This window comes from Trichosurus vulpecula, chromosome 9 (genome assembly GCF_011100635.1).
Source record: "Trichosurus vulpecula isolate mTriVul1 chromosome 9, mTriVul1.pri, whole genome shotgun sequence".
Lineage (NCBI taxonomy): Eukaryota > Metazoa > Chordata > Mammalia > Diprotodontia > Phalangeridae > Trichosurus > Trichosurus vulpecula.
This window is the reverse complement of record NC_050581.1, coordinates 146,528,261-146,549,810: the sequence shown is the minus strand read 5'-3', so window position 1 is coordinate 146,549,810 and position 21,550 is coordinate 146,528,261. Positions and strand designations below refer to the sequence as shown.

The following is a 21,550-nucleotide window of genomic DNA, read 5'->3' as shown; positions in this document are numbered from 1 at the left end:
CAAGCTGCCAACCATCCCTGAAGAATCTTCAACAGACGGAGATGGGGAAAATTGTCAGGCTGTATTAGACCAAATGGTGTAAGTCCTGGTGGAATTTTTTTTATCCTTCCTATTTACCAAGAAGGTCTTTCTTTGTATATCTGCAAATCAGAAAGCTTAAAACTTTAATTAAAAGCCCTTCTCTTCCTACCTCCCATCCTCCCCTCCCCCCTATCCCCAGACCTATAGGATATTTCAAGTCCCTAACTAATTCTTGGCATATCTGATTTCTTATTTGGGGAAATGCTATGCTAAGGGATCCTACTGTCCAGCTGTCTCCAGTCCTATCCCCCAGCATTGGACATTTTCTTCTCTCCCTTCTACAGATTAGGCTTTTAGCTTTGGGAGATTGGGGCAGCATTTGGGGAGGGATGAGGTGTTGACTTTTTCCCCCTAGCAGAGTATATCTTTAGCAAACACATTTACCAATACATCTTTATTGCACCAAGTACAGGCAAAATGTGATTATGAAGGAAGACAGATTGCATTAAACTTCAGCCTGCTTTCTGCAGCCAGCCTGCCCAAGAGAGGTGCTGGGAAGCTGCCAGGCCTAACTCCCCCCATCCTTTCCCACCCCCAATGTTATTAAAGAGTAAATTGGAGGCTGAACAACTGGCAACAGCAGAGGCCAGTGAAGGATCCAACTGAGTTTGAGTGTATAGTGTGCGGGGAATGCGTGTTAGACCTGATACCTTCACTATCTCAGGATCCAAAGATCCTGGCTATACAATGTATGTGTATGTTGCTGAAAACATCCTCTCTGCCCCCTCCCAATGGGTGTTTCAGAAGACTGCTGGCCAGTGTACTCAAGTGTATGTCATAGGGATTTGCTGCAGGCAGTAGCCAAGTAGCAGGAAATCACCGTGGTCTACATTAGTTAGGGACTAGGTGAGTGGGGCAGAGGCCCAGCCATTGGTCAGGTAGCTGGGAAACAGAGATAATGCCTTCACACTCCAAGGGTTCTTGGGCATTTTCCGAGGTCTCACAAACAGGAGCTCAAACACTAGCACAGTGCAATCAGAGCCCAGAGGCATGTGCATGTATATGGATGTGGATAGCTTCCTGGTGGGAGTTTAGACTCTCCATAGATTTTTAACAAGGAAGAACCTGATTTTTATGAAAATCACATATGAGTGAACATTCTCCCTGAGTTAGTTTCCACTGGAAAATTCTGTTATTAAAGAAGTGAAGGATAAAGGTAAGAACCCTACGTGACACTGTTAGTGCAAGTGAATTTTTTTCTGAGACCCGTGTTTGTACACAAGGTTAAATCCCAGTTACAGACATGGGGTTTTTTTTGTTTGTTTTGGGCTAGGTTTTGGCAAGGACCTACACCTTGATTGAAAGTTATTTTAAATGCTGAATCTCATTTCATACCACCTACAGTTCATTTTATTGTGTAAAAGGGTCTGTTCAGTTCAGCAGTCCAGTTCCCTGTGCCAGGCCCTGGGAATCAAGGCAGAAAGAAAACAGTCCATGCCTTCAAAGAGCTGACATTCTAGTGGAAGATGGATGCTGCATGTATTTGAAGGATGGGGGAGGCTCTAAAGAGACATATGTTTAAGTGTTTTCTGGCTTATTAAGAATAATTTACTAAGTAGCTTCAAGAGCCCACTGACTTTTAAACTGACCAATATTTCTTTCCCTTAAAAATAAGATGGAAAAATCACCCCCTCTTGCAGAAGAAAGTAAACTTCTGTCTTTGTACCCTTGGTTAGGAGCCAAGAAATCCTATTCAACCTTGTGGCTTTTGTTGCTCAAGATGATAGAATCATAAATTATAGCCTATCTCGTCTACCTGCTCACTTACGGATTAGGAAAATGAGGCACATGAGGGTTAAATGCCCTGTTCAGGGCTGCACAGGGAATATTTAGGGAGAATTTTAACCCCGTTGCTCTGGTTGCTGAGCCAGCCTTCTTTCCATTGCCCCATGATGCCTCCTACTATGACTTGCCATACCAGCACTGGGCTGCACATCTGGAATAGATTTTAGAGCTGGGGCAGACCTCAGGAGATCCTCTGGTTCAGTCTCTGCCTTCAGTTCAACACTTACTAAGCACCCACTCTGTTTAATGGGCTGTGGGTAAGTGTTAAGGACACAAAACTGAAATAGTCCCCGTCCTCCAGGAACTTGCATTCTACCCAATAAGAAGTGGTAGTGTCCCCATTTTATAGAAAAGGCAGCTAAGGCACAAAAGGGTTCAGTGATTTGCTCAAGATCACATCAATAGAACATGGCATTAGGGGATCAAAACCCAGTTTTCATGTCTCCTAGTAATACCATGTTCTTTCAAAACAAAAACAGATGAAAGTTTTAGTAGAAGGATTCCTCAAAGTGGAAGTGAATTTATGGTATTCACTTCAGGGTCTCCACAAGGGCTTCTGAAATAGAATACTGTGTCCAATTCTGGACAGACATCCACATGTGAAGAAGGGTATTGACAAACTAGGATGGTGAAAGGATCTAGACAGGGCTGGGGAACCTGCAGGCTCTAGGCCAACAGTCAAAGGGCTACACCTAAGGACCTAGAGGGCCACATGCAGCCTCGAGGCCACAGTTCCCCACCCCTGGTCTAGAAACTATGACATTGGATCAGTTGAAGCAACTAGGAATGTTTAACCAGGAGAGTAATTAGGAGAGAGGAGAGAGGTGTGATCAGTGCCATCAGATAATTAAAGGGCTTTCATATGGAAGAGGAGGCAGGTTTGTTTGCTGTGGTTACACCAAGGGGAGAGTGGGAATGCTCTCCCTGTCTCTAGTAGTATTCTAGAAGTGACTGGATAACCAACCACCTTTCAGAGATTCTACAAAAGGAATCTTTTCATGGGATGATTAGACTTGGTTGGGGCCTCTTAACCAGGAATCCATGAGCTTTTTACAAAGTATTTTTATACCTGCATTTAAATAGAATTTATTTCCTTTGTAACCTATGTATTTTAAAGCATCATTCTAAGAAGAGATCATAGACTCCACTAGACTGCCCCTAAGGGTACATAACACAGAAAAGGTGAAGAACCTTTGGACTAGGTGTCAGCCTCTAAGACTCTTTCCACTTCTGAGGTTTTGTGGTTCTCAGTTTGACTGTGGACCCTGTGACCATTTAGGACTTGGAGATCCCATTCTTCACTAAATACACAAGAGAATCAGAACTTAGATGTTCATTCCACCACAATGCGAGCTAGTGACCTTGACCAAGTCACGACTTCTCAGACCCCCATTTACTCATTTGTAAAATGAGGGGGTTAGACTAGAAGATCCCTGAGATCCCCTTGAACTCAAACTTTCTATGATACTAGAAAGCCACTTTATCCTTAGGTATGATCTCCTCCAACAGTTAGGGTAGGTGATTATATCTTAAACAGCCATCTCTCCACTGAAAAGAAGTACTGTATGGTGGCTAAAGGGTTGGCCTTGGCATCAGAAAGACCTGAGTTCACGTGCTCCCTCTCTCACATTGGCTGCATGACTCCGGATAAGTCTCTTAACCTCCCAGAGAGCTACGGGCAGCTCTCTAAGATTTATAAGTTGCAGAGTAATTGCAGATCTGCATTGATAGACCAGTAGTTCCCTACACCAGAAGTGTCAAACATGTACCCATCACAGTTCAGATTAAAATGTAATTAGAAAATATTTAGTAAAATAAATAAAAATACGATAAAATACAGATATCAGTACATTTTAAAACTAAGTCAATATGTGGGCCGCATGGATCATTGTAGAGGCCCCTGTTTCTTTTTTAGTTTGACACCACTACCTTACACCAATGAAAACACATGTCTGGCAACAGAAAATGCTCAACTATACATCATAATGAAAAGACACATAATTTATGAAAAAAATAAAACAAACTACTCCTGGATGATCTGTTTGGTTTCAGCATGCCATTATGTGACTTTCGGTAGCATCAGCACCAACAACTTACCTTTTTCATTATGTCTTGCTTAGTCTAATAAAGTATTAAAATTGGTCTTCATTCCCTGAGTACTCACCTGTGTAGGAGATCAGGAAAAGTGTCTCAGACCCCATGTTGGACAGTTGAACAAAACAACTGAGGACAGAATATATTTTGTGAGAGATTCACAAGGTCTATAAGCCATAGCTAAGTGATCAAAGGGCTGCCGAGACACTGCCAGGTCCTCCCCAGTCAGCCCCTTCCAAGCTCCGTGTCCACTAATAGAAGTGTCCTGCTCTTTACAGCATGACTGAGCCGTACGTAACATGACTCTCATTTGTAGGGTTGAAGAGCGACAATCATTCCTGGCATGGAAAGAGCCCAGCAGCAGCAGGCGCACCCCAGCGAAGTTACTACTTTTGCAGGACCACAGATCCCTGGTTCATCACCAACATTTCCAGCCATTCACCAATATGTGACCAAGAAACACCACTGTGCTTTGGATTTATCATAGTTAAAATGACATGTCTAAAAAAAAAGTGTATGTTCACAACTGCCCTGAGGAAATAAAGCAGACGCCTCTGTTTTCAATCAGTCTCTTCAAGTTCAGCCTTCTAAACTTTGATCTTGGAAGAATGCCTGAACGAGGGGAACCAACTTATTTCTTGGTCAGCAGCTTAGCATATTCATGGGTTGTTTTGAGCTAGATAAATTCTTTGAGAAGGAGGGAACTCACTAGGCTTGGAAAATTCGAGAGTAGGGAGAAGCACCTTGTTCTCCTTAGGAATCCAACTTAGGAAGGATTTTAGAAATTTGATCAAGGGATTCTTGTTCACAGTCATGACAGGAGTTAGGTCATTTGTTGGGAATGTTGTAGAATGGGAATGGTCATGATTCAGGAAGGGGTAGGACTAGATAATATCTAAGGTCCCTTCTAACTCTAGGGTTCTTGGGTTCTGTGACTTGAGGATTTCATCCCAAGTATTTCTTTCCTCACACCACAAAGACATCCAATCAAATAAGATTAGGATTTGGGTTGTCAGGAGAGCTAGTGAGGGCCTTCCACCCTCAGAATAGCTCCCCTGCGGCCATTTGCAAGAAAAAAAAACTGAATTCTATTGTTAAGTAGTCATATCTTTGAGTCAATTGAGACTATAAAAGCCTTAGTAGTTTATCTGTACAAGCAAAACCAAATCTAACTTTTTAGACACTTTTGTGACTCCCTTTCTGATTCCTGAATTATGTGAGAGATAGGAAAGAGATCAAGGTCCTCTGAAGGGTCCACTGTGCCCTGTTTAAAGAACAGCCACTAAATAAAATCAGACAGAAAGGAGACAGCCCAAGCTAGGAGGTGGCAGACCTTTAGAAGCTCTGAATGAGGTGTGGAAGCTCAATCTTCACTAGTCAGTCCTTGATGGCTCTAGAGAATACTTCAATGGATTTGTCATCTCATCATTGACCCTGACGTAGTGATGTCATAGTTGTGAGAAACGCAGTTTTGAGGATCACCAGACTTCCTGGGCAGGGCCAAAGCCCTGAGGAAGAACCAAGTGGTAGTCCCTTAGTCTGTGGGGATCACAGGGCTTCCTAGGGTTTAGACCCTAAGGAAGACCCAAGTGATGACCCCTTAAGAAGGCTGTGCAGACTACAGGGTTCCCCAGGGAAATCCCAAGTGGTAGCCCCCTTAACACCGGTAGGGATCACAGGACTCCCCAAGGCAGGGTCAGGAAGCATTGCTTCCGCAGCTCATTGCTTTCCTGATAGCATAACCTTAGGAAGATCCATGTGATTTGACCATTCTCACCCAAAGAACTCAGGACCAGAGTGGGCAGAGGAAGGCATTTATTACATTCCTTGAGAGAGCAGGTGCAGTGCTCACTAGGAACACTCACACTGATACAGAAGCAGGAGTGAGGGTAACCATCTCCTCGACTCCTGTTTGAGTTATGGTTAGTTTACATTCTTTACTTTTTTATATAGTTTTCTTAGGTTATACAGTTTACATAGGTAGGATAATAAGGATATAGAAGCAAAAGTGAAGTTAATTAGTTCTGCCTTCTTTATCTGAGTTAGGATTAGTCTACATTCTTTACTGCCCTACCTTTCCTCTTTAACGTATGTAAATTGTGCAGATCAGTAGACCTGAACACTTGACCAGGACCTAACCCTTGAACTGACGTGATAAGCTTGGACCCATTTAACTGCTTTAGCTTCTCTAGCTGCCCCGATCGCAGCTGGCCATTGTATTGGTAGGTAAACTTTAACTCAGCTATATGGATAGCTTCTGTGGGAGCAAAACCAGATACCATGCTCTCTTTTCTTACCTAGCGATGTCATTTTGGTCCTCTTGGAGCTTGACGAACAACTGTCTCATCACTGTGCCCTCTGTTTTCTGACCATATATTTCCTCAATGACAAACCCTCACTTATACCAATTAATAGACCAAAAATGACTATACGTTTGAGTGGTTATTACATCCTTAGAAAGGATCAACTTAAGAAAAGGAGTAACTTTCAAACATCTCAGTTTTCCACAGTGACTCAGCGAATGAAACCTGGGGCTAGAGAAGAAGGAAGGGGCAGACCGAGATCACGAGTAGGCACCAAGTGCCTTATTTCCCAAGGTGCTTTGGCCCTCAAGTCATCCCCCTCAGTGAGGTGCTGCCCAGCTACCAACATTCATCAGATTCAAGATGCCTGTTGTAAAGGATGATGGCACTCAGAGAACGTGCCCAGACGCCAGGCACCCCTACCCTCTATCTTTTTTCCCTCCTCTTGGAGGCCTGTCATTCTCAGGTTTCCCCTGTGATGACCGCTGAGATGCCAGAACAGGTATTCAACAAAAGAGTATGTGGCACTGCTCAGATGAGCCTTCCTGGGCCATTTGTCTCCCATATTACCTTGTAGATTTGGGACAGAAGGTTATATTTTTTAAGGTATTCAGAGATTCCTTGGGTTGCATCCAGGCCTCAGTCCAAAGACATTTCCGGAGAATCTGCTGGGGCTCTGTGTTATCTGGGTAGACATTTCCTTCATGTCTTTCAGATGATTTATGGGTACCCCTCAGCCACTCCTTACAAAGTGTGGTAAGTCAGTATTGACTAGCTCCCCCAGAACCATTTACCCTAAGTTCTGTCCATGGCCTCAGACCCTGGCTGTCACTTAACCCTCTTCACTTCAGTTTCCCCATCCATAAACCGAGCTGGAGAAAGAGATGACAAAACCCCTGCAGGATCTTTGCCAAGCAGCCTTCACATGGGGTCACAGCGAACCCACAAGCTCATGTTTGTACGGCACCTACTACGCGCCAGGCATCGGGCTTTGCAAGGAGCCTCTCAGCTGGTTCTCGAAGCAGCCCTAGGAGTTGGAGGCTGTTATTGTTGCCGTCTTACAGTTGAGGAAACTGAGGCAGCTCCCACAACTAGGAAATGTCTGTGGCCACATTGGAACTCAGGTCTTCCTGCTCCAGGCCTGAGGGAGAACACCAGCTAGCATTTGGGGAATCCGAAAAACAGATTGATTCAGAGATGCTGCCTAATCTGCGTCTCGAAAGGAGAGAGAGGTTCTGTGAGATGCAGGGGGCATGTATTCTAGGCACAAGGGCTGGCCGGAGCAAAACCGTGGAAACAGGAGGTGAAAAGCGTGTGAGGACACGGAGCCAGTTTCACTGGATGACTCCGTGAGGAAGCGGGAATAATGCTCAACGAGTCTGGAAAGGTAGGCTGGGGCCAGCTTGTGTAGGGCTTTAAAGGCTCAATGGAGGAGTTTCTATTTGATTTTAGAGGCCATAGGAAGCCCCTGGTGTGGGCTGAGTGGGAGAGTCACGTGGTTAGATCTTCACTTCAGGAAGATTACTTTGGCAACAGTGTGTGGAATGGACTGAGGTGGGAGGAAACTTGAAGATATTCCAATAAGTTAGATGAGAGGTGATAAAGATGTGAACTAAGTTGGTAACTGTGAATGCAGAGAAGAGGTCAGTTTTCAGAGATGTTTGGAAGGTTAAAAATGAACATTTTTGGCAGTTGGCTAGGTACGTGCGTGTGTGCGCACGTCTGTGTGTGTGTGTGTGTGTGTGTGTGTGTGTGTGTATGTGTGTGTGTTTGAGAGATAGAATGAGAGAATCTAAGGTAATTATAAAAAACTGAAAGGATAAGTGTGCCTTCAGGAGAAATAGAGAGGTTTGGAAGAGGGAACAGTTAAGGGGAAAAGATAATGACTTCAGTGATAGACATGATAAATTTATCTCTGGGACATCCAGTTTGAAATAAGTTGAGTCCTGTGAGTGATATGAGGCTGAAGCTCAGGAGAGAGACTGAGAATGGATATATAAATCTGGGAGTCATCTTGGAGAAGGTAATTAATCCCATGTGAACAGGTAAAGTGACCAGGAGAGGAGGCCTATAGGGAGAAGAGATGAGGGTCCAAGGAGAATGCCTTGGGAACACTCACTTGAGGGAGAGAGCAGTTTAAGTTTGATGACATGGTCAAAAGCCAGACAGCCAAAAGTTGAGGGGTGGTGATGCAGCAAGTGTAGACAGCCTTTTCTAGGAGTTTGGCAGAGAAGGAGTGGAGTGATATAGGACAAGAGGTTGAGGGAATAACAGGACCTCGCGAAAGTTTTTTTAAGGATGGGGAAGACTTGGGCACGTTTGTTGAAGACAGTAACATAGGAACCAGTAGATAGAAAGAGAGTGAACATTAGAGAGAAGAGGGCCTGACTGAAGACTCATCTAGAAGGAGAAGATATAAGGGGATGAGATCAAGGGCAGATGTAGAAGGGCTGGCCTTGGTAAGGACAAGGGCTGCTCTTTTGTCAGAGCCTGGGGTAAAGGAAGAATGGGAGACTATGTTGAGGGATTTTGAGATGAAAGGAACAGCCTCTGTTTTCTCACAAAAGTAAAAGTTGAAGTCCTCAGCTGAGAATGGGGAAGAAGAGGTGTGTGGGAATTGAAGAGGGAAGAAAAGATTTGGGCTAGCTTCTGTGAGGAGTGAGACAGAGAATCAATTAGGGAGGAATAAAAGGATTGCCATGGCCCCACTGAGGTCCAATAACATGAGTTTATAGTGCGCCCAGTTGTTAGACAATCCATTTTTTACAGCAGCTTGCCAGTAGGAGGAGAGGAAACCCATGTTAGGAGTAATCCAGAGCTGAGGTTTGGCAAGAGAAGAGTAGCATTTGGATAAGGGGCCAGGCACCCCAAATCAGAGGACAGTCTACAGCTGAAATAAGTAACTATGGAGTTGAAATTGAAGAAGGAGGAAGGTGAGGTCAGAGCAGGGGTAATGGCCCAAGAAGCTAGTTTGGGGTGAAGGAAATGGAGGTCTCAATGAGGCGAAAGAACAAGAAGAGGAGAGGTGAGGCATAGGGACAGGTGGGATGATAGGTTATGGTTCCATAGGAGAATGTCAGTTTCTAATTAAGGAATTAGAACACTCATGTATGGCAAGGTCTAGGGTGTGTTTCAACAATTCGACTAGCAGCTGCTGTGGGGGGTGTAAAACCAAAAACAACCAGCTCACAGAACTTTTGATCTGCTTTACTAAGGAAAGCAATATTAAGGGGTTAACAATCTCAATTTAATCCAGCATACAAATATCATTCACTTAGTTCAGGCAAAAAAGCCAACACCGTGAACTTCAGAGCAAATACAAACAAATTACAAACATCAACAGACCAAATACAATTCATAGTTACCAAGAAAACCATCAACATCTGAGTTCAGCCAGAAGGCCCTTACAGCAGCTGCCCAAAGTCCTGTGCCTCCAGGAGTGAGAGCCTTAAGCAAATAGCTCTATTCTCCCTTTTTATACAGTTTCAGACGTCATCAACCCTCATCTGAGGACCAGAATTTAGGCTCCTATGATTGGCTCTGGTGTTAGCACCTCCCTTCACCAGCCCATTTGGAGCCCCACCTTAGTTGCCGATTCACACCCACATAGGCTTAGCACCTAATAGACAGGGGTTTGGGCCTGGGGCTTAGCACCTAGTGAGACTCAATCAAAGACACTGAATTAATCAAAGGAAACAAAGGCCAAACTCTTCAAGGAACCCCAATACAGGGTGTGATCATCCCTCTGTGTGACTGAGGTGGAGTGAAGTAGGCAAAGACACTTAAGGAAGGTGAGGAAATGGGAGGTTGGGGAGTTTGAGGAAGTGTCTGTGGATTTCAAAGTCCTCTGGTATAAGGACAGGAAGTGCTGAGCTCATAGAGGAAAGAAGAAGAATGGCCTGGGGATGGATTCAGAAGAGAACTGGTCAAGAGAGTCTGCAAGTGACAACGGGGAGCAAAGAAGATACCAAGCCTTCCCCTACGACCAGTCCTGTGCTAGGTCCTCTGGCTGCAATACAAAGGAAAGAAAAGGTGGCATTCCTTCCCTCCAGAAGGGGACAGTATAGACGTTGGTGTCCTTATTGGGTTTAAATACGGTCTCTCACCCTGCTGGCTCAGTCACTTCATTCCTCAGAGTCTCAGCCTCCTCGTCTGTAAAATAGGGGTAAAAATCCCTGCAGCTCTTACCTTGTAGGCGTATGTAACAAAACTCAACTGAGGTTATGTATGTGAAGGGCTTTACAGACCACTTCTTATCGTACCAACGCAGTGCATTGTCCATGAAAGTACCAGGCAAAGTAGCCAAGGGGACCAAGCTTTAAAATATTCCCCCACCCACCTTATTGCTGCTCCAGTTCTGCCATTAGAGATTCATTCCTTCAGCCTAAAACTGTCCTTTTTAAAAAAAAAAACTTCTCCCCTAAAGCGGCTACCTTATTGATTTCTCAAAAGCTGGGCCAATGAAGTGAAAGCTGTGGGAGAAACTATGAAGCTGGAAAGGTTTGAAAGCTAGTTTGTGTCTGCCTTCCAGAGGCCAGCCGGGTTTGGGCCACCCAAAATCAAATGGTTTTGGCCATAGCAACTTAGGAAGACTCTCTATGAGGGCATGGAGGAAAGGGCCCACACCTCTAAATTCAGGAGTCTTTCCTCTATGAAATGCAGTGTTTAGACTGGAGGATTCCTAGACTGGAGGGTGAGACTAAAAGGAAAGACTCTTCCTCAACCCCTGAGCATGCAGTGAGGAAAAGTCTGTCAAAAACAGAAATAGAGGGCATGAATTTTCTTCCCCAAAGTCCCAGACCCCACCTCTACCCAGGCTGGGCTGGTAGCAACATGGAAGGGACAGCCTAATAGACAGTTTCCAACCTGCTTTCTTTTTAGGTTTATTGTCATGTTTTATTTTGTTTTTAAATTTAAAAACATTTTCAGGTTACACACACACACACACACACACACACACACACACACACACACACGACAAACTAAAACAAGGAAAACTGACTGTGTAGTGACCTCATCTGAAAGTGCATACAAATTTACACATCTGTAGCAAATCCCCTCTCTATTTTTTAAATTCGTTTTTTAATTCACAGAAAATCTATTTTTCCCTCCTATCTCCCACCACATAGGGAGAGGGGAGAAGAGAAAAAACCTAATTCCTTGTAACAAACATACACAGTCAAGCAAAACAGATTCCCCTACTGGCTACGTGTGTATATACATATATATGCATACACATACATGCATATGTGCATATATATATATATTTATATATACATATATTCACACACATATGCCTCATTCTGCACCTAAATTCACCACTTTTATGTCAGGAAATGGATAGTGTTACTTCATCTTTGATCCTCTGGACTCATGGGTCTCACAGCTTTCAAAATCGTCTTTCTAGTGGTATCATGATTATAAATTTCTGCTCATTTCATTCTTCATCACTTTACAAAAATGCTCAGAATTGTTTGTCTTTATAATGTGGATGTGGTCACATAACTTGTTCTGGTTCTGCTCACTTCATCCTCAGTTCATACTAGGCTTTTCACGTCCCTCTGAAATCATGGATTTCCTTATTTCTTATGGGATAATCATATTCCATCACATTCAGATACCACAGCTTATGCAGACATTACTCAATTAATGGACGTCTTTTTAGTTTCCAGGTTTTTGCCACACACAAAAAGGAAGCTACTATAAATACTCTTATAAATATAGGACATTTTCCTATTTCTTTGATCTCTTTTGGCCTAGCAGTAGTATAGCTGGGTCAAAAGGCAAGCTCTGTTTAGTAACTTTCTGTGTATAATAATTCCAAGTTGATTTCTAGGATGAATTATATTCATTCACAATTCCACCAACAATGCATCAGTGTGCCTGTTTTCCCATATCTGCTCCAACAGTTGTCATTTTCCATTTTTGTCATCTTTGCCAAGTTGATGGATATGAGTTTTCAACTTACTTTCTTTGACCAGGGAGGAGAAGCAGATGTTTGAGCTCAGAAATTTGTGTGGTCCTCTGTCACTCTCGGGGCCAGGAAAGGGAGCTGGGTTTTTTAGGGCAGAGTGAGGGCTTTCAGTGAAGTAAAGGCCTCTCTGAACTTGGGAGTCTTGTTCTTGAACAATCAGTCAGCAAGCTTTTATTAAACATCTATCATATGCCAGGCACTACGCTAAGAAATGTGAATAGAAAGACAAAAGTGAGGAAGTTCCTGCTCTCAAGGAGCTTGGATGGCACAGTAGATAGAGTGGCCGAGTCTGGAGTTAGGAGGACCTAAGTTCAAATCTGGCCTCAGACACTTACTGGCTGTGTGACCCTGGGTAAGTCACTTAACCTTGTTTGCCTCAGTTTCTTTGTCTGTAAAATGATCTGGAGAAGGAAATGGCAAAACACTCTAGTATCTTTGCCAAGAAAACCCTGAACAGGACCTCAAAGAATTGGACACAACTGAAAACAACTGAACGACAACTTGAGGAGCTTACTGTCCAACTCTACCCCAGAAGGACCCACTGGAGGTTATACTTTTCTGACATAGGCCTTGGAGAATATGCATTACACAGTGAGGCATTAAGAGAAGTCTTGGGGAAGATGGCCTTCAAAGTCACCAAATAGTGGAGCAATGAATTGGTCCAAATGTTCTGGAAAGCAATTTGGAATTATGCCCCAAAGGTCATTAGTACATACCATTTGACCCAGAAAAACTGCTTTAAGGTCTATGCCCCCAAAAGATGAAAGTTTATTGTAGACATCCAGGTCATGTGTCCAATAGAACAAAGGACTAGACTTTTTTTTTTCCATTCCTGACTTCTCAAACCTCTCAAAAATAGGAATCATACACAAGAGATAAAGCCATTTCAGCCATGTCCATGGTCTAGGATGCCGAGAACCCTAACAAAGTAAAAAACCAAATGAACTAGTGACAGAGAAGGTTAATCCCTAACCCCTCAAGAGCTCACTCAGCACAAACACATACCCCCATGTCCCACCACACAGGAGTAGCAGAGAGCTACAGAAAAAGCTTGCCCCAGCTGGGATAGCATTTAGAACTCTGCTGCAACAGAGCTGGGCCAGAGAACTGAGGAACAGAGGGCACCAAGATAAGGCATCAGCATGTGTGGCTATTGAGCATCCACTAAACTTGAGGGAGAGACCCCGTCATCCAGGCGGACCCAGTTCTCTTCCCCCAAGAAGTCCCTTAGAGCAGAGGCTAGGGTTGGTGAAATGTGGATTGCCTGGTATGGGAGAGGTTGTCATAGCTTTTGAGGTCCCTAGGGAAACCATAATCAAAAGTGAAGGAGTCAGAAAGTGAGCAATAAGGGAATTTTTTTAGACCTAAATTAGCAAAAACCTCAGGAGGAAGAAAACTCAGGCAAAGACCTTGAACATAAATAGATAAACCAACAGGGACTATATTAATACCAGAAGGGAATATATTCTCCAGATCAACTAAACAAGTCTAGTGATCTGTGAATAAATATTGCAAGACAAAGGAAAATGAATCAACAATTGATGAGGCGGAGGACCCTGTGGAGTCCTAAAAAAGCATGGAATCACAGCAAGATGTTTGTGAATGGTTTAAAAGAGAAATAAGAATTGTGAAAGCAGAATCCATGGCCTGTGCGACAGAAATAATTGGCAGAATAGTTCAAGAAAACTTGAATCCATGGTGGCAAGTTACTCCAAAGACACAAAAGAGAGAATAACTGATTGAGAATGCAAATACACAGAAGTGGACAACTTGGAGGAAGAAAAACAAACAGCAATCATGTTGAAAGAAAATGTGATGTCCAAACAAGCAAAACATTGATGCATAGAGACAACTTAAGGATGGTAAGTCTGGAGAACTCAACAGGTCAAAAATGTTTATAGCAATTCTTTTTGGAATAACAAGGAACTAGAAACTAATGGGTACCCATCACTTGGGAAATGGTTGAAGAAATTATTGTATATGAATGGAATGGATTTCTATAGTGCTATAAGAAATGATGATAGGAATGGTTTCAGAGAAACCTGGGAAGACTTATATGAACTAATACAGAATGAAATAAGCAGAACCAGGAAAACAAGTTACAGTAACAACACTAGAAAGAGAAACAACCTGGAAAGACTTAAGAACTCTGATTAATGCAATGTCCAATCATAATTCCAAAGGACCAATGATGATGCATGTCACCCACTTCCTGATAAAGAGGTAATGGACTCAAGATGCAGAATGAGGCAGACATTTTCACATAGCCAATGTGAGAATTTGTTTTGCTTGACTATACATATTTGTATATTTGTTACAAGTGTTTCATTTGTTTGGGCTAGGTTTTTTTTTTAGCTTTTCAATTGGAGGTGAGTGGGAGAAAGAGAAAATAAATACTAGCTAATTAAAAAATAAAAATAAATAAAGTCACTATCAAGTACCATCCACATGAAAATTATCTTTACAATGAGGCCCAAGGATGTTGCCTAGCATCTATCATGTTTTTAGGCCATGGATTCTAGAGGTCTGCATTGTGGATCAGATCCATCGATTTATCTGCCTGATGTTTAGCACTCAGAAAATAAGACAGAATATGCAATGACAGCCTTCAGAGCTGATTCTAAAATATTGCTAGGATAGTTATTGCCCCCACACACATAACCACCACGTTTGATGGGGTTTCCAGCCTCTAGCCTTCGATCCTTGTGGTCACCTACTGAGATTCCCTGGGCCTGCTCTGGAGCCCATCTACATAGAAGCTTGTTCTGTCTGCTTTATTGGCACATGTGCCTTCATGACCTTCCCTGCCCCGCCAAGGGTGGTGGTCTTTCCAGTGTGTGTTTTCATGGCTGTTGAATTGACCCCAAGAATGTGGCAAAAATTGCTTCTTTTAGATAGAAATCAAAGCAAGGATAATGGTATTGCCCAGGGAGAGGGCTGCCTGTACCTCGCCTCTGTGATTCTTGGGAGATTATTGACAGCTTATGATTTTTAGCAAGAACTGCCACTTTCATGTAGTTAGAACAAAAAGTCAATGCTGTTATTTCCTTTTTATGATTATTTTTATTTTTAAGCATTTTTGCACCAAGGGCATTGGTAGGTAATTGAAATCAGTTGCCAGTTTGCTCCCCCAAAGGGGGGGGTGTACTTCCTGATAAGGAAAGCATAGAAGGCAACAGGATGCAGTGGAAAGAACACTGAGCTTGCATCCAGAAACTGCAGGCTCCACACAAGTGCTGTGTGGCCAGCTATATAAGGCCTCGGTTTACCCATTTGTAAAATGAGAGTGCTAGACAAGGTGATCTCTGAAACCCCTTCCAGCTCTCACATTCTGTCCTAGGAGCACATTCTTCCCTTTAAGATTCCTTCTAGTTCAGACAGTTTATGTTCTAAGAATATTTGGAATCAAACAACCTGAATTCAAATCCTACTTCTACGACTTACTACCTCTGTGACTTTGTCAAAATCACTCAATTCCCTGTTTAAAAAATATATTATTACATTCATTTGAAGAGAAAGGAACTAAGGTCCAGAGAAAAGGGGTGGAGGGAAGGGCAGTGTGGCACACTGGAGAGAGCTCTGGATTTGGAGTCAGGGAACCTGAGTTTGAAACCTGGCTCTTCTGCTTTAGTACCTGTGCCTCCCAGGATAAGTGGCTTGATCTCTTTGTGCCTCAGTCTCCTCACATATACAATAAGGAAATTGTGAGGTCCCTTCCACCTCTCAATCTGTGATCCCATAGTCACTTCTAGCCCTGATATTATGTTTACATTTTCTAGCATTGACATTTTATGTTCACAGGTTCCCTCCAGCTCTGACATTCTGTGTTGCATAGGTCCCTCCAGCAGGGTCCCAGCCTGCCTCCTTCCCACAGTATGGTGCAGACACATGGACCTTCATGCTGTTTTCCACACATGACTTTCCATCTCCCACCTCCATGTCTTTGCAGTGGCTGTCCTCCATGCCAGGAATGCCCTCCCTCTTCACCTCCCCTTCCTAGAATACTTGTATCCTTCAAGCCTGAGCTCAAGCGATTCCCTTCCGGATCCCCTCTTTGCCCGTATCTGCTGGTGCTCTCCCTCCCAGAACTGCCTTGTCTTTATTTTATCTGATTCTGTACACCCCTATATCCACATCATCATTTACCCTGAAAGCTCCCTGAGGGCGAGAACCATTTCTTCTTTGTCTCTGGATCCCCAGCCCCTGGCCCCTGGTGGCCTGGCATTAGTAGGTACTTAATAAATGCTTGGTGATTGATTCAAAACTAATTCGACCTGGGTTGGGGCGGGGAGGAGCTGTTAACTGCCTCCTAATAAATGCGATAAGTGTTGGAGGGAACAATGCTCTTGATGGCCAGGAGTCTGGGGCCAGCTCAAGCACCATGTGGCCTTGTGCAGGCCCTTTGCCCAGGCCCCAAATTCTCCTTCAATGAAAAAAGAGGGGGTTGAACTGGGTCCCTTCTCCCTTGGAAATGCTTTGGTTCTGCAAAGAGAACAAAGCATGGAGCTTTAAGAGAAGAACTTTGTAAAGAAAAAGCTCTGTCAAGCTAGAATTCCACCAGGTACCTTGAGAGAAAGCAATAAACCTAATCCAACACGACTTTAGGAGGAGCTTAGATTCTCACCCATGTGATTTGCTGAACAAACCTAAAGGAATGTTCTCTCCTCTCCAAGGTGACTGAAGTGAGGGGCGGTGGGGGTGGGGGATGAGCACCAGGCTCAATCATGGGCCTTCCAGAGGGTCCTTTAGAGGCCTCAGACCTTTAGAGGTCCAGGAAAAAAGAATGGACTTATAGGAATAGGACCCAGAGTCCGAAGGGACCTCGCAGACCATCCATTCCAACCCTCTCATTTCACCGGTGGGGACACACAGACCCAAGGAGATGAAGTGACTTATCCAAGGTCACACAAGTAGTACAAGTCAGAAGCAGGATCAGATACTTGCATGTGACAAAGGAAGAGTGGTGGGGAAAGAAGAAAAGAGGGAGAAAGGGAGGGGATAGGAAGAAAGAGAAGAGGAGGAAAAGAGAGAAAGAAAAACCGACTAAAAGGTGAAGGACTGCCTATATAAAGTATAATGGACAAAGATTGTGAGAACTGAGTCAGCGCTCCAGGCTGACATTCAAAATAAAAGTCAGAGTCATCTTGGGAAGGCTTATGGAAAGAAGACCTTCAGCACCCCTAGAGCCCACCTCCCTTCCACCATCCAGGGCCAGTCACAAGCTCAGAGAGGCCCTTCTTGCCAGCCTTTGTTGACTGTGTCCCTTCCCCCCCCCCAGCACTCCCCTAGCTCCCTTCTTGCTTTCCACTGCCCTCCCAGCATCCAAGAAGAGAAGGAATCAATTAGCAAGCTTGCCCATTCCTCCTATGGAGGACCGAGCAGAAATCTCCCTGGGGAGCCCTAGTTTGACCTTAGCCAGAGCCCCAGTCCTAGTCCTGACTTGGTCTATATCCAACCAATGGCAGAGGATCTTAGAGGACAAGGGTGATTACAGAGCTTAGAAATCAAAGCCACCAGTATTCCCTTGCCTCCTTTGTCACCAATCCCTTTAGGATTATAAGAGTTTGGAGTTGGAAGAGACTGTAGAGACCGTTTGGTCCCACTTCTCATTTTCAGAGGAAACCGAGGTCATGAAAGATCCAATATTTGCCAAGCTCACACAGGTGGTGGGAGGCAGAGCCGGGCTGCCCCCCACCACCACCACTCAGGCCTTTTGATTGGGTGCTCCATGCACTGTGCTCCCCTGCTCCCGTTCACGTCACTTACCTGTTGTGTATGTCAGTGTTTGATGTAACTGTTCTCTTTAGAGGCAGTTTGGGGTTGGTTCTGGTGCCAGCACTGTCTTCTCCTAGCCACGATGCCCAGTCACACCTCCCCTGAGTCTGTTTCCTTGTCTGTAGATGGGGATAATAATATGTATGCTATATAATTCATGGGGTTAGCATAAGGATGAAATGAGTTAGTGTATGTAAAAGAGTCTGTAAACCCTAAAAGTGCTCTATCAATATGCTATTATGATAAAAATCCCCTTGGATTAACTGTCTTCTTTGGGAATAAGAGAGTAAACACAGGCACAATTTGTCATTTTTGCCAGGCTCAGCCAGCACTGTGTGGATGGAGAAACGAGACCTGATGAAGATAGTTGCTTACCAATTAAGGCACAACTTAGAACACAGATATCAGGGTAGCCATGCAGCAGCCCTCCCCTAGGTGCTTACTTCCTATCCTATCCTAGAGCAGATGGGCCTGGCTCTCAGCCACCATTCAGCTCATCCCTGCAAGTTCCTGTACCCAGTAAGCACTTAATAAATGCTTCTTTGACTTAGCTCGAGTATACCTTCAGGCCAATTTGCACTCTCCTGAGGGAAGCTTTAAAACCACAAAGTGTTAAGATCTAAAAGTTGACCTTCAGTCACTATGACCAGTGAGGTAAAGGTTGGCAGCCTTGGGGGGAACACATCCTAGGGGGTTCCCATCCCATCCCTCTACATAGATGGAAGATTCTGTGGTCTTCTAAACCATGGACCTGGTGTCATTTCAGTGAAGCCAACCAGGAAACCAAGACATGGTCTTTATGGTTCTGGCCTCTGAGAGACACCTGAGTAGTCTCCTGTCAGGCAGGAAGCAATCCCTCTCCCTGGGTCTTCGCACATTGGATTGTGTAAGCCTGTCACTGTGGTTGGGACTGAGGTCTACAGCACCCAGGCAGGCAGGTGTAGGTGTCATTAGCTCCGTACCAGTAGGGAGTTGGTTGGCCTTGAACTGTGTGGGCAGCCGGCCTTGACTAGACAGAGGAGGAAGGCACTGGGTTTGGCATCTGGACAGCTGGGGTGGTGCCAACTCACTGGATGACTTGGGGCGGGCCACTCTCATCTCTCTGAGGCTCAGTTTCCTCATCTATAAAATTGAGGGGATGGAGGGAGGGAAGTAATACTTGCAATACTAACACAAGGTTGTTGTAAAGAAAGTGCTCTGTAAACCTTAAGGATGGTTTAGAAATAGCAGCTCTTATTGCCAAGCAATATACTCAAGACCCTGGCGTTATTTAACCTGGAGGAAGCTGAGGGATGGCTTTAATAACTGTGGGGGTGGACACAGGGTTGAATATGACAACTTTTCATGCATTCCCCTGTGAGTGTCAGCAGAGGAGAGAAGGGGGATTTTAAACAGTTGTGTGAAAGACCGAGATTAGGTGGACCAAAGAAGGCCCTAACGCTGAGAGCTGCCCTCCAAAGGTGCCAAAGCTTATGCTAGACTCCAAGTTGGAATCATTTCCATGAAGGTACTCTCTGCAGGCAGAGAAGAGAAGCAGAGTGCTCTCCCTGTGTCCTCTAACTGGGCTTTTCTCACCATCCCTGTGGGCATGCCTAGATGGACTGGTAGATGGTGTGAGCAGCCGCCTTCATGGTGTGATGGAGTACCAGGCCCCGTCAAGTCCTCCATAGCTGATGGCTCCGATGCCTCCACATTACCGATGGTCTGGCCATTGAAGAATCACAGACTTTACCCTGGAGACTCAAGAGGGACATGAGAGCTGCCTCTGAACAGCTGGGGGCTGTCACGTGGAAGAGGGATTAGACTTGTTCCATTTGGCCCCAGGGGCAGAACCAGGAACCAGTGGTGAAAGTAACAAAGCAGCCAATTTCAGCTGGAAATGAGGAAACCCTTCCCAATAAATAGAGCTGACCAAAGTGGAACAGGGTGCTTGGATGGGTCCCCCCCTTGGAGGTTCTGCAGTAAGACTGGATGAAAAGTGTAGGTGATGCAAAGCCAAATGATGGCCACGATAATAATAATACCATCTAGCATTTATGTAACACTTGCTGTATGCCAGGCACTATGCTAAGGACTTTACAATCATTATCTTATTTGACCCTTACAACAACCCTGTGTGGTAGGTGCTACTATCCCCATTTCACAGTTGAGGAAACTGAGGCAAAGAGAGGTTAGTGAGTTGCCCAGGATCACACAACTAGTTAAGTGTCTGAGGCTGGATTTGAACCTAGGTCTTCCTGATTCCAAGCCTACCATTCTATCCACTGTGCTGGATAATAACTTATTTTTAAGGGAAAAAAGATGGGTTTTTGCACCAAGGGCCACGTTGGATGATTTATTACATAGATTCCCATTTGCAGTATAACTCACCCTCTTCCTCCATTTGATTCTGGGCCCAACTTAGTATTCATCGGCAGGGTTTGTCTCAGATACAAGTACTGATGTACTATCCAACTTTGTCATGGGGTAGACAATAAGCATTTTTCATCCATTTAGTTTTTCCAATGTGAATTGTTAGGCCAGTTCTTTTTGAGTTACCACAGATATCATTAAGAAGACCCAGGAATGTTCTTGGACTCAATAGAATCAGCAAAATATTATGTACAAACAGGAAAATCTAGATGTTCTCACCATATATAACAGGAGTTCTTAACATTTTTGTATCATGGACCACTTGGACCATCTAATGAAGCCTATAGACTTCTTCTCAGAGGAATGTTTTTGTACACATAACCCAAAATACATCAAATTACAAAGGAAACAAAGTATACTAAAAAAAAAATTAAAAAAAAACAAGTTGATAGGTCTTGGGTGAAGAACTACTGATATGAGGAGACCCTGCTTCCCTTTGCCCCCTGAGTGGGCCATCGTTCATGACTGTGGGGAACACCTGTGACCATCCATTTTCTTGGTTTATGCCTCCATCAATGTTATTGATGAGAAGGGTGTTGAGTCTCTGTGGTTACCTTTACTAAGAATCTGGCATGGTCTTAACATGCATGAAAGACCCTGAGAAGCCTTTGAGTTGTTCCTCTTCTCAATCAAGAGCTTTGCTGTAAGCAACAAAATATAATACAGCAGAATCTTGTATTCTCCACTGTGGTCTTCTACAGGAAACCATGTGCAGAGATATGCTCATACCTGTCTTTTATTTTCATTGAGGCACCCTCAGTACACATGGAACTCATCCTCACAAGGAGTTTATCAAGATGAAAAAGCAGACATATGGGTTGGTAGTTATTAATGTCCTCTCCATCAACTTTTTTCAGGCAATAATATCATCCAGGATGTTCCCCCCGTGCTTTGGCTATCCTTGAGCTCCCTTGTAACGTGGTCGCTCAGTGCTTTGAAGATCGTGTCACTCACTCCCGGCACAGTTTCCTTGGTATGGACTTGGTCTGGTCCAGCGGCTCTTACCAACTGTAATTTCTTAAATGCCTTTTCAGCCTCCCCATACAACACAAACGGGACTGGGCTGGGACAGTCCAAAGCGGAGGCTCCGCTATCACTGATGATGGACGGAGGCCATTATGGAAAG

At 44.1% G+C, this 21,550-nt stretch overlaps 1 protein-coding gene across 1 annotated transcript in view; it reads left to right on the top strand.

The window, feature by feature from the left end:
* Positions 1–4,527, top strand: part of CHCHD6 (coiled-coil-helix-coiled-coil-helix domain containing 6) — a 319,284-nt gene extending 314,757 nt beyond the window's left edge. Inside the window, exon 8 of the mRNA XM_036738734.1 lies at positions 4,277–4,527. Coding sequence (XP_036594629.1) covers positions 4,277–4,282 — 6 coding nt within the window. The 3' untranslated portion in view covers positions 4,283–4,527. The remainder of the gene's footprint in view (positions 1–4,276) is intronic.
* The last annotated feature ends 17,023 nt before the right edge of the window (positions 4,528–21,550 follow it).